General features: G+C 43.2%; 1 protein-coding gene across 1 annotated transcript in view; it reads left to right on the forward strand.

The window, feature by feature from the left end:
• Positions 1-11,153, forward strand: part of UBAP2 (ubiquitin associated protein 2) — a 161,619-nt gene that overhangs the window by 110,164 nt on the left and 40,302 nt on the right. Inside the window, exons 16-18 of the mRNA XM_070736925.1 lie at positions 2,837-2,876; positions 5,756-5,933; positions 8,729-8,817. Coding sequence (XP_070593026.1) covers positions 2,837-2,876; positions 5,756-5,933; positions 8,729-8,817 — 307 coding nt within the window. The remainder of the gene's footprint in view (positions 1-2,836; positions 2,877-5,755; positions 5,934-8,728; positions 8,818-11,153) is intronic.

The raw sequence follows: 11,153 nt of genomic DNA on the forward strand, positions 1-11,153 counted from the left end.
AAAAGTCTATGCCACGGTTTTTCATAAATATTAATTAAAAAATACTTTGTGGGTTTTTTCCCTATACCACGGTTTTTCCCACCCGATGATGTCCTATGTCATCGCCAAACTTTCGTCTGCCTTTAATAAATATATATTTTTAATAAACTTTAATAAATAAACATGATGAGTGATAATCTGAATGGTTGCTAAGGGAATGGAAAATTGCAATTTAGGGGTTTAAAGTGTTAAGGGAAGGCTTGGGATACTGTTCATAGCCAAAAATAGTGTATTTACTTCTGCATCTCTACTTGGCGGAAATTCGACTTTCGCGGGCGGTCTTGGAACACATCCCCCACGAAAATCGAGGGAACACTGTATACTAGTCTCCCTTTTCATTATCAGAAAAAATGTGTTACATACAGATATGACACCCGAGGTATTGGGCGACATATAAGTCAGATAAATTAAATTATATACAGTGCTACCTCATCATACGAACTTAATTGGTTCCAGGAGGAGGTTTGTAAGGTGAAAAGTTCGTAAGATGAAACAATGTTTCCCATAGAAATCAATGTAAAAGCAAATAATGCTGCAAATCCTTCAGGAAAATCCCAAACTTTAGAAGGGAGGCGAACAGAGGGCAGGGAGGAGCAGCTAAAGGGGGCGGGTGAAAGAAGCAAGGCTCGGCTAAAGGGTGAGTGGGAAGGAAGAAAGGCAAGAGGGGCGCCCCTCCCTTTTCTTTCTTCAAAAGACACCGTTTCAGTGCCTCTGCAAGCACGTTGTTCTCTGCAAAATCTTTCCTCCCCCAAGCCGCCCCTCCCTCCTCCCTTTTCTTTCTTCAAAAGACACCCTTTCAGTGCCTTTGCAAGCACGTTGTTCTCTGCAAAATCTTTCCTCCCCCAAGCCGCCCCTCCCTCCTCCCTTTTCTTTCTTCAAAAGACACCCTTTCAGTGCCTTTGCAAGCACGTTGTTCTCTGCAAAATCTTTCCTCCCCCAAGCCGCCCCTCCCTCCTCCCTTTTCTTTCTTCAAAAGACACCCTTTCAGTACCTTTGCAAGCACGTTGTTCTCTGCAAAATCTTTCCTCCCCCAAGCCGCCCCTCCCTCCTCTCTTCTTTCTTCAAAAGACACCCTTTCAGTGCCTTTGCAAGCACGTTGTTCTCTGCAAAATCTTTCCTCCCCCAAGCCGCCCCTCCCTCCTCCCTTTTCTTTCTTCAAAAGACACCCTTTCAGTACCTTTGCAAGCACGTTGTTCTCTGCAAAATCTTTCCTCCCCCAAGCCGCCCCTCCCTCCTCTCTTCTTTCTTCAAAAGACACCCTTTCAGTGCCTTTGCAAGCACGTTGTTCTCTGCAAAATCTTTCCTCCCCCAAGCCGCCCCTCCCTCCTCCCTTTTCTTTCTTCAAAAGACACCCTTTCAGTGCCTTTGCAAGCACGTTGTTCTCTGCAAAATCTTTCCCCCTCCAAGCCGCCCCTCCCTTGTCTTTCTTCAAAAAAGGGGGAAAAAAGAAACCCCTTCATCCCAGCAGCAGCTGCTTGGGTTTGTAAGGTGAAAATAGTTCGGAAGAAGAGGCAAAAAAATCTTAAACACCGGGTTCGTATCTTGAAAAGTTCATTAGAAGAGGCGTTCGTAAGATGAGGTACCACTGTATATGTATTTATGTATGTATGTATGTATGTATATATGAAGGTCTTGGCATATTTGGGTTTCTTCCCATGTGAGTTTCAGAGATTCCTGGCGACATTTCGACGAGATCCCGCTCGCCACCTTCAGGCTGGTGCTTTCAGCTTTGTGCTAGGGCAAACAAAGCCAGTTTCGCTCTAGCACAGAGCTGAAAGTATCAGCCTGGAGGTGGCAAATGGGATGTCGTCAAAAAGTCACCAGGAATCTCTGAAACTTACATGGGAAGAAACCTGCATCTGCCAAGACCTTCCTACCTGTACCTGTGAAAATCTACGATTACAACTTTTTAGGTGACAGTCACCTGTTTTTGTTCTGTCGGGCTCTCTGATAGACTCCTCCCAAAAATTCACAGGTACAAATTTCAGACACACACTTGAAAATTCAAAACAATGTTCTTTATAATGAAAATTCACTTAACCTAAGCCCTCTTTTGGTATAGCAAAGAGCCCTCGTCTCCAAACAAACTGGTAATTTGTACAAGTCCCTTATCACTTCTGAGATACTTAGCTTGCAGCTGTGAGGCAATTCACAGTCCTTCTTCTTTCACAAAGTGACACACACTTTGCTCTGGTTTAGTTTCAAAGCGGGGAAAAATCAGCACACAAAAGGTCAAAGTCAGTAAAGCAGTCACGAAACACAAGGATCAGATAATCCTCCACAATGGCCAAACCCACAGGCTGCTCTTTATAGCAGCCTCACTAATGACCACAGCCCCACCCAACCACAGGTGGCCTCATTTTCTTTGATAATAATCTCTCAGTTGTTGCTGCCTATGCATCGCTCTCCGCATGCGTGGCTGTATCATTAACTCTTGTTCTGAATCCAAGGAGGAGCTAGATAATTGATCTCCTTCTGAGCTGTCTGCCACACTCTCCTCCTCCCTGTCACTCATGTCTTCTTGGTCAGAGGATCCTTCATCAGCAGATTCCACCGGGGGCAAAACAGGCCTGCAGCATGTGGATGTCTCCCCCACATCCACAGTCCTTGGGGCAGGAGCTGGGCCAGAGCTAACCACAACAGTTTTGTACAATTTTCTTTCCTTCTGTCATTTCTTCAAGCATGGATTGGTCATGCAGTGATATTTATTTCAAACAACAGATCATTTGACATACTTTGTATTTTTGCTTTAATTTTGGGGTTTAAAACGCCGCTAATTCCTTTCTTTGACTTTCAGAATGGACACAACAGTGTTCGAATGCAGCCAGCTCTTGACAGTAAGTAGATGAAACTCTGCTTCGCCCTTATTATCATCAATGGTGGATGTACAGTAAAGTTAAGCTTCATTGGAAAATGATAGAAAGAATAATAAAAGAAATAGTAAAACAGGAGATAGAAAAAAAACCCGGAATTTTATTTACTGGGCATAACTAATCAGAAATATAAGAAAGAGATTCTACATCTAGTCATTCATATTTTGACAGCGGCCAGGATAGTGTATGCGCAAAATTGGAAAGGGGAAAACATTCCCAAAGAAGAGGAGGTTATTAAGAAAATATTAGACTGCGCTGAAATGGATATGATGACAAGACAGTTAAAAGACCAAGAGGAAACATAATTTTATGAGATATGGAACGAAGTGTATATATGGATAAATAAGAAGAAAAACTAAAAGTAAAAAGAATAAGAGAATTGTATAAGTAGGGATATGACTTAAAAGTTATGTTAGAAGTAGTTTATATATGAAGACTTACTATATAAGGTAAAACAAATTTCTTCTTTTCATTTAAAGCAATGAGTTGATTTAAAGAATTCTTAATGTATTCTTTTTTCTGTATTGAAATTTTACTTCTAGAATAAGCGGGGAAGATACAACCCCATTTCTATGTTAAATGTATGTTTGTCAGTTTTGTCTATTTTATGAAAATTGTATGGCACCATTACTCCCCCTTGTTTTGGCAAACAGGTGGGGGGCTGATTTGCTTCCCAAATCCCCACCCCGCCCTGCCAGTAAGTTACATTTCCATGTCTCCATGTCCTCACTTATTCATCAACCTCCTAGTTGCATCACTTTAAAAATATTAAGAGCTCATTGGGCAGACTGCCCCGCTGCAGGCTAAAAGCTGACTTTTTCAGTGTGGTTGAATTTTATGTGTAGCATTTCTACTTCTTTCTTGTTTAGTATAAAATAGTATTTCATAATTTAAGATGCACGGACTTAAGATGCATGGCTAGCTGGAGAATTATGGGAGTTGAAGTCCGCACATCGAATATTGAGAAACCACACTGGTCTAGAATGCTTTCATAATAGAATAAAAACAAAACATGGCAGGGCCCTCTCTCTCTTTTTCTGCCCCTCTCCCAGCCGTAGCTCACAGTTTAAATTATAGGGTCCAAGTTACTCTTCCTTACTCTAAACATTGGATTGTTTTTCCTTTCAACTTCTCCTGCTGGATTTCAGAAAGCAGTTTTAATAGTCTACAAATGAGCAGCAGTAAGTCAAGTTTTCTATCCATTACAGCAGGGTTTCCCAACCTTGGCAACTTGAAGGTATCTGGACTTCAACTCCCAGAATTCCCCAGCCAGCATTCTCTGGCTGGGGAATTCTGGGAGTTGAAGTCCAAATATCTTCAAGTGGCCAAGGTTGGGAAACACTGCATTACAGGTAGTCCTGGCTTTGCAACAATTCATATAGTGATCATGCAACCACACTGAAACAAGTCCTTGCATTTATGACCAACACAGAATCTCATGGTCACTGGATTGAAAGTTGGGCACTGGGCACGTGGTTCAATTAACTGCAATGATTTGCTTAGTAAACACCCACACACACCAAAAAAAATGTCATAAAATAAGGTGCAGTTTCCTTAATGATCTTCTTGTTTTGGAACAAAAATTCCAGTCCCAATTGGGGTTATAAGCTCTGGACTACCTGTATCACCTTAAAGTACGTTTTGAAGGCTGTTGTGTTGTCATTCCTCAATCAGTCATAGGGATGGCGCTTAAGGAGATTCTCAGTCATCCCAATCATGATGATGATGATGATGATGATGATGACAACAACAATGGAGGACATAGAGCCAGGGTGGTGCAGTGGTTAGAATGCAGCCCTGCAGGCTACTGCTAGTGTAGTTCAGTGGTTCAAATCTCACCACCAGCTCAAAGTTCCTTCCGAGGTGGGTCAAATGAGGACCCAGATTGTTGGGGGCAAGAGGCTGATTCTGTAAACTGCTCAGAGAGGGCTGTAAAAGCACTAGAAAGTGGTAGATAAGTGGTATTGCAAGGAAGGAAGGAGGGAGGGAGGGAAGGAAGGAAGGAAGGAAAGAAAGAACATGGAACAGATGGTACAAATGGTTGAAGCAAAAAGGTTGTTTAAAAATATGAAAAAATGAAAGCTTTATTAATCCCTGTATGATTTGAAGAGATTTGCCAAAAGAAATTAAGATATATAATGTTACAAATCTTACAATTAACTCATATGTACTAATATCAGTTGTTGTTGTTAAATTTATTTCAGTACTCCTTTCTTTTCCTCATAAATGGTATAGAATGAATAAGACAAATATCCAATTAATAAAGATAGTACAATAAAGGGAAAAAGAGTATGTTATGCTGTTCAAAATGATAGTCAATTCATTAGTTGACACCTGGTTTGGTTTGGTTTGGTTTGGTTTGGTTTGGTTTGGTTTGGTTTGGTTTGGTCTATCTATCTATCTATCTATCTATCTATCTATCTATCTATCTATCTATCTATCTATCTATCTATCTATCTATCTATCTATTAGATTTGTATGCCGCCCCTCTCCGTAGACTCGGGGCGGCTCACAGCAATAATAAACAATATATAACAAATCTAATAATTTAAAAGAAACACTAAAAGCCCCATTATTAAAAGCAAACATACACACAAGCATACCATACATGGTTTGCTTGTTTTGTGTTACATTTCCGATATGATAGAGATGTGTACATTGTATATATTGTATTTATACTTTATTTCTGTGTATCTATTTAGTGTGTATGTATGTGTTTACGTTACATGTTTTAATTGTAAATAACCAATGAAGATATTATATATAATAAATAAAACCCACTTCCACGATCTTGGTGGGGCAGTTTCAGCCCTTCTCTGAATACTGTTTTCCCAACTTTGCAGCTGCTTCGTCCGTCCCCCCGTCAAAGCTGGAAACCTCTCCTCCGTCGCTACCCGCCCAGGGTCCTTCGTTGCCGAGCACCACGGCTTCCACCACTTTGCTTCTGCCTTCAGCACCTTCTCACACGGCAGCCCTTCCATCGAGCGACTTAGCCAACAGCTCCCTCTCTCAGCTAAGCAGGTAGGACAGGAGATGGAGGGGAAGGCAGTGTGGGCAGTCGCCAGACTCCAGAACCCAAGAAAGACACTTTGTGATCCTCCTAAGCAGATTCCTTTATTGTTCCTCTCCTGTAGACAGAATCTTGTCAAAGTAAAGAACGCTAACGTAACATCCCCCAAAGGCATATACAGTGGTACCTCTACTTACAAACTTAATTCGTGACCAGGTTCTTAAGTAGAAAAGTTTGTAAGAAGAAGCAATTTTTCCCATAGGAATCAATGTAAAAGCAAATAATGCGTGCGATTAGGGAAACCACAGAGAGGGTGGAGGCCCTGCTTCCTCCCAGGAGATTTCTAGAAAGGCCCCACGGAGGCTTCTCCCCGCCTTATTCTGCCCCTGTTTAGTCCCAGGAGATTCCTAGAGAGGCCCTATGGAGGCTTCTCCCTGCCTTTTCGGGCCCTGTTTCCTCCCAGGAGATTCCTAGAGAGGCCACACGGAAGCTTCTCCCTGCCTTTTCGGGCCCTGTTTCCTCTCAGGAGATACCTAGAGAGGCCCCATGGAGGCTTCTCCATGCCTTTTCCGGCCCTGTTTCCTCCCAGGAGATTCCTAGAGAGGCCCCACGGAGGCTTCTCCCTGCCTTTTCCGGTTACAGTTTTGGAGGCTTGGGTTTGTAAGTGGAAAATGGTTCTTGAGAAGAGGCAAACAAATATTGAACACCCAGTTATTATCTAGAAAAGTTCGTAAGTAGAGGCGTTTGTAGATAGAGGTACCACTGTACTCTGGGAACTATTAGAGAGGAGCTGTCTTCACTCTCTTTCTATCACTCGAGCTATCTAAACTGCATTATCTCTTGCTCTTCTGGAATTCAGCCTCTCCTTTCTGGAAATCTGGGAGAAAGAAGGGAAGGAGGGAGGAAGAGAAGGGGGGAGGGGAGGAAAGGAAAGAAAGCAAAGGGAAGGAATGTGTTATGATGAAGGGAGGGAGAATGACAGGAAGGAAGGGAAAGTAATGGGGAGGGAGAAAGAAAAGGAAGGAAGGAAGGAAGGAAGGAAAAAAGAAAGAAAGAGGAATGTGTTGTTACAGAGGCAGGGAGGAAGGAAAGACAGGAAGGGAAGGAAGGAAGGAAAAGTAACGGGGAAGGAGAAAGGAAGGAAAGAGAAAGAAAAGAAAGAAAGGGGAAGGAATGTGTTATGATGGAGGGAGGGAGGAAGGAAAGACAAGAAGAAAGGAGGCGGAGGGGAAGTAATTGGGGAGGGAGGAAGGAAGGAAGGAGGGAAGGCAGGCAGGTAAGCTCCTAAAACCAAGAAACACACCTTGTGATGATTCCTGGCAGATTTCTTTACTGTTCCTCACCGATAGACAGAATCTTGCCAAACTAAAGCATCTAACACCCCATAAGGCGTAAACCCTGGGAAGTATTAGGGAGGAGCTGTCTTCATCCTCTTTCTCTTACGCAGACCATGTAAACATTTATGTTTCTTGCTCCTCTAGCATGTGGCCCCTCCCGCCTGGGAATCCAGACCCCATTCCATTACACTAGTTAGCTGATTTCATTGATAAAAATGCTGCATCCAGAATTCCCATAGGGCAATTCTGGCAACGGAAGCACATGCATTGAGAAAGTACCCAGAGTGGGAGGGAGATAGTGGTGGAAACCAGGAGACTGTGAGTTCTGGTCCCACTGTAAGTATGAAAACCAGTTGGGTGAGTTTGGACCAATCACCAGGAGATCCTAAATTCTAGTCCCACCTTAGTCATGACAGCTGACCCAATCACTGACTCACTGCTCAATCCACTTCACAGGATGGAAACATAGAAACATAGAAGACTGATGGCAGAAAAAGACCTCATGGTCCATCTAGTCTGCCCTTATACTATTTTCTGTATTTTATCTTAGGATGGATCTATGTTTATCCCAGGCATGTTTAAATTCAGTTCCTGTGGATTTATCTACCACGTCTGCTGGAAGTTTGTTCCAAGGATCTACTACTCTTTCAGTAAAATAATATTTTCTCATGTTGCTTTTGATCTTTCCCCCAACTAACTTCAGATTGTGTCCCCTTGTTCTTGTGTTCACTTTCCTTTTAAAAACACTTCCCTCCTGGACCTTATTTAACCCTTGAACGTATTTAAATGTTTCGATCATGTCCCCCCTTTTCCTTCTGTCCTCCAGACTATACAGATTGAGTTCATGAAGTCTTTCCTGATACGTTTTATGCTTAAGACCTTCCACCATTCTTGTAGCCCGTCTTTGGACCCGTTCAATTTTCTCAATATCTTTTTGTAGGTGAGGTCTCCAGAACTGGACACAGTATTATTCCAAATGTGGTCTCACCAGCGCTCTATATAGCGGGATCATAATCTCCCTCTTCCTGCTTGTTATACCTCTAGCTATGCAGCCAAGCATCCTACTTGCTTTCCCTACCGCCTGACTGCACTGTTCACCCATTTTGAGACTGTCAGAAATCACTACCCATCGTGGGGGAAATGGGTGGTGGAAGGACAATATGATCGCTACCTTGAGTCATTTATGATGATGATAATAAAAATAAAAAGGTGGGATATAAATATCCACCCACCCACCCATCCATTCTAGGGAAGCCTAGGTCCAGCAACATTGAGCCCAAAAGTCTTCAAAGGCTGAAGCTTCCCCCAGGCAGGTCGACTTTCACGTGGGTGTTTTCTTCTAAAGGTTTATTCTAACCTCTTGAACTGACACTCTGTTTGACTTTGAGGGATGTCAAGACTGGAATGTTTTATGAGATGCTGAGATAAGGATGGACTGAGTGTAAAATAATGTTTTGGTTTCTCTTCAGTTCTCTCTCAGATCATCCAAGCAGCCTCTCTTCTGCCTCGTCACATACGGTGAGTCCTGCCCAGAAGTGGAAATGTTTGAAGTATGTTGGTATGTCTCGGTATAGCTAGGCTATGAGACCTTTGACATGCACTGAGCAGAGAATTTTAACAAAGTGTGGATGTGTGGTAAAGCCAAAGAAAAAGACACAGACTTAGTTATGCTGAATAAGTACTGTTTACATATATACAGAAACAGTCCATAACAAGCACTAAGCAAGTACACTCCGCCTCAAGGCAAAGCAAAAGTGAATGAGCGATAAGGCATCATTGAGGGGAAGGAGTACTGGCGCCCTCTTATGGCGAACCAGCCCAAAATAATTAGAGTGATAGTACAAGAGACTACAATAGGTAGTTTACAATGGCAAACCCTAACAACCATGTAACTTGTACTAACAAAGTATCCTGTTTAATTTCACAGAAAATGTACGTCTTTGTAGTGTTTTACATATAACACAGACTGTGGAAACTTTACACTGGACCTCAAGCATCTTGCATATAAACAACATATAAAACATGTTCAGTTTCAGTAGTGTTCTTGATATGCACATAAATAGAGTTATTTTGCATATCATCGATTAATATTTTCTTTCACTACGTAGATATGTTTATTTGTTATATAGAAGACATAATTTGTCATCCCTACTGTTGACCATCACTATCAATCGACCTAATATTAAATATTTGTATCTAGTGTGTGTAATTGTGTGTTTGTTTGTTTTTAGTTCTGTATATTATGTTGTATTCATTTTGCGTATTTGTGAGCATATTCATTTTTAGGGGTTTTGTTTTCCATCGATTTATGGTGCAGTGTTTATTTGGGTAAGCAAGGAAGGAGGAGTGTCTAGCTTTGCTTTTCCTTTAGATTTTGAATGTGCTTTTTCTGTTTGAGCCATTTGTACCAATTTCCTCATCTTTTGCTGAATTCGGGTTTATCTTTTTCCTGTAATTCCAAAGTCATTTTGGTCATTTCTGCACTCAAGGACCTTAAGTTTTTTATTTATTTATTTTTATTTATTGGACTTTTATGCCGCCCCTCTCCGAGGACTCAGGGCGGCTCACAGCATATAATAAAACAATGCAGAACATCCTAATTAACATCCAATTAATTAAATATAAAATTTAAAAAATCTAAAAAAAACCCCAAAATCATAAAAAAAACAGTTATTCTCATTTGATCAACTTTCATTCACACATTCATTGGCCAGGGGGCAATGATTTAATGGCCCCAAGCATGGCGGCATAAATGAGTCTTAAGACTCTTGCGGAAGGCAAGGAGGTTGGGGGCAGTACGAATCTCCGGGGGGAGCTGATTCCAGAGGGCCGGCCCCCCCACAGAGAAGGCTCTTCCTTTAGATCCTGCAAAACGACATTGTCTAGTTCAGTGTTTCCCAACCTTTTTGGAGCCGCGGCACATTTTTCATATTTTCAAAATCCTGGGGAACATTGAGGGGGGGGAGGGGCTAAAAAAAGTTTGGACAAAAAAATCTCTCTTCCTCCCTTTCACTCTATTTCTCTCTCCCTCCCTCTTTCTCTCTCTTCCTTCCTTTCTCTCTCCATCCCTCTTTCTTTCTCTCTTCCTTCCTTCCTCTCTTTCTGTCTCCTCCTTCCTCTCTCATCTCTCTTTCCTTCCTCTCCCTCCCTTTCTCTCTTTCCTTTCCCTTTCTGTCTATCCTTTCTATCTCTCACCCCTTCTCCCTCTTTCATTCCCTTTCTCTCCCTTTCTCTCTCATTCCTTTCTCTCCCTCTTTCCTTTCTATCTCTCTTTCTTTTTCTCCCTCCTTCATATCTTCTTTCCCTCCCCCCTTCCTCCCTCTTTCCTTTCTCCCCCTCCCTTTCTCTTCCTTTTTCTCTATCCTTTCTACCTCTTACTCTTTCTTTCTTTCTCTCCCTCCTTCATTCAATTTTCTCTCCCTCCCTTTCTCTCTCTTTCCTTTCTCTCCCTCCCTTGTTCTTCCCTGGGGCTGCCTGTGCCTGCCCTGTACCACCCAACACGGACGGACAGCCCCCGGTCGTCGGTTCGTGGCCCCCCCCCCCACACGGAGGGAGATGAGGCTGGCGAGGGCGGTAGATCTGCGTCCCCAGCCACTGGAGGGAAATCGGGCTGGCGGGGGCGGCGAATCCACCTCCCCCAGCTGGGCGGAGGGAAATCGGGCTGGCGAAGGCGGTGGATCCGCGCCCCCAGCCACCGGAGGGAAATCGGGCAGGTGGGTGGGTGGCCGCGGCTCCCTGCGCGCCCCTGGAAAAGGGTGCGCGGGGGGCATTTTGGGGTGCGCTGGCGCAGGGCGTGCACAGCCTACAGGGAACAGTGCCCGGGGCCGCTGCAGCCGGCAGCCTCCTGTTTCCGCTGCCATTGCCCTCCCCGCCAGGCCCCAAAGGACAATTGTT

Source organism: Erythrolamprus reginae, chromosome 2 (assembly GCF_031021105.1).
Source record: "Erythrolamprus reginae isolate rEryReg1 chromosome 2, rEryReg1.hap1, whole genome shotgun sequence".
NCBI classification, from domain to species: Eukaryota; Metazoa; Chordata; class Lepidosauria; order Squamata; family Dipsadidae; genus Erythrolamprus; species Erythrolamprus reginae.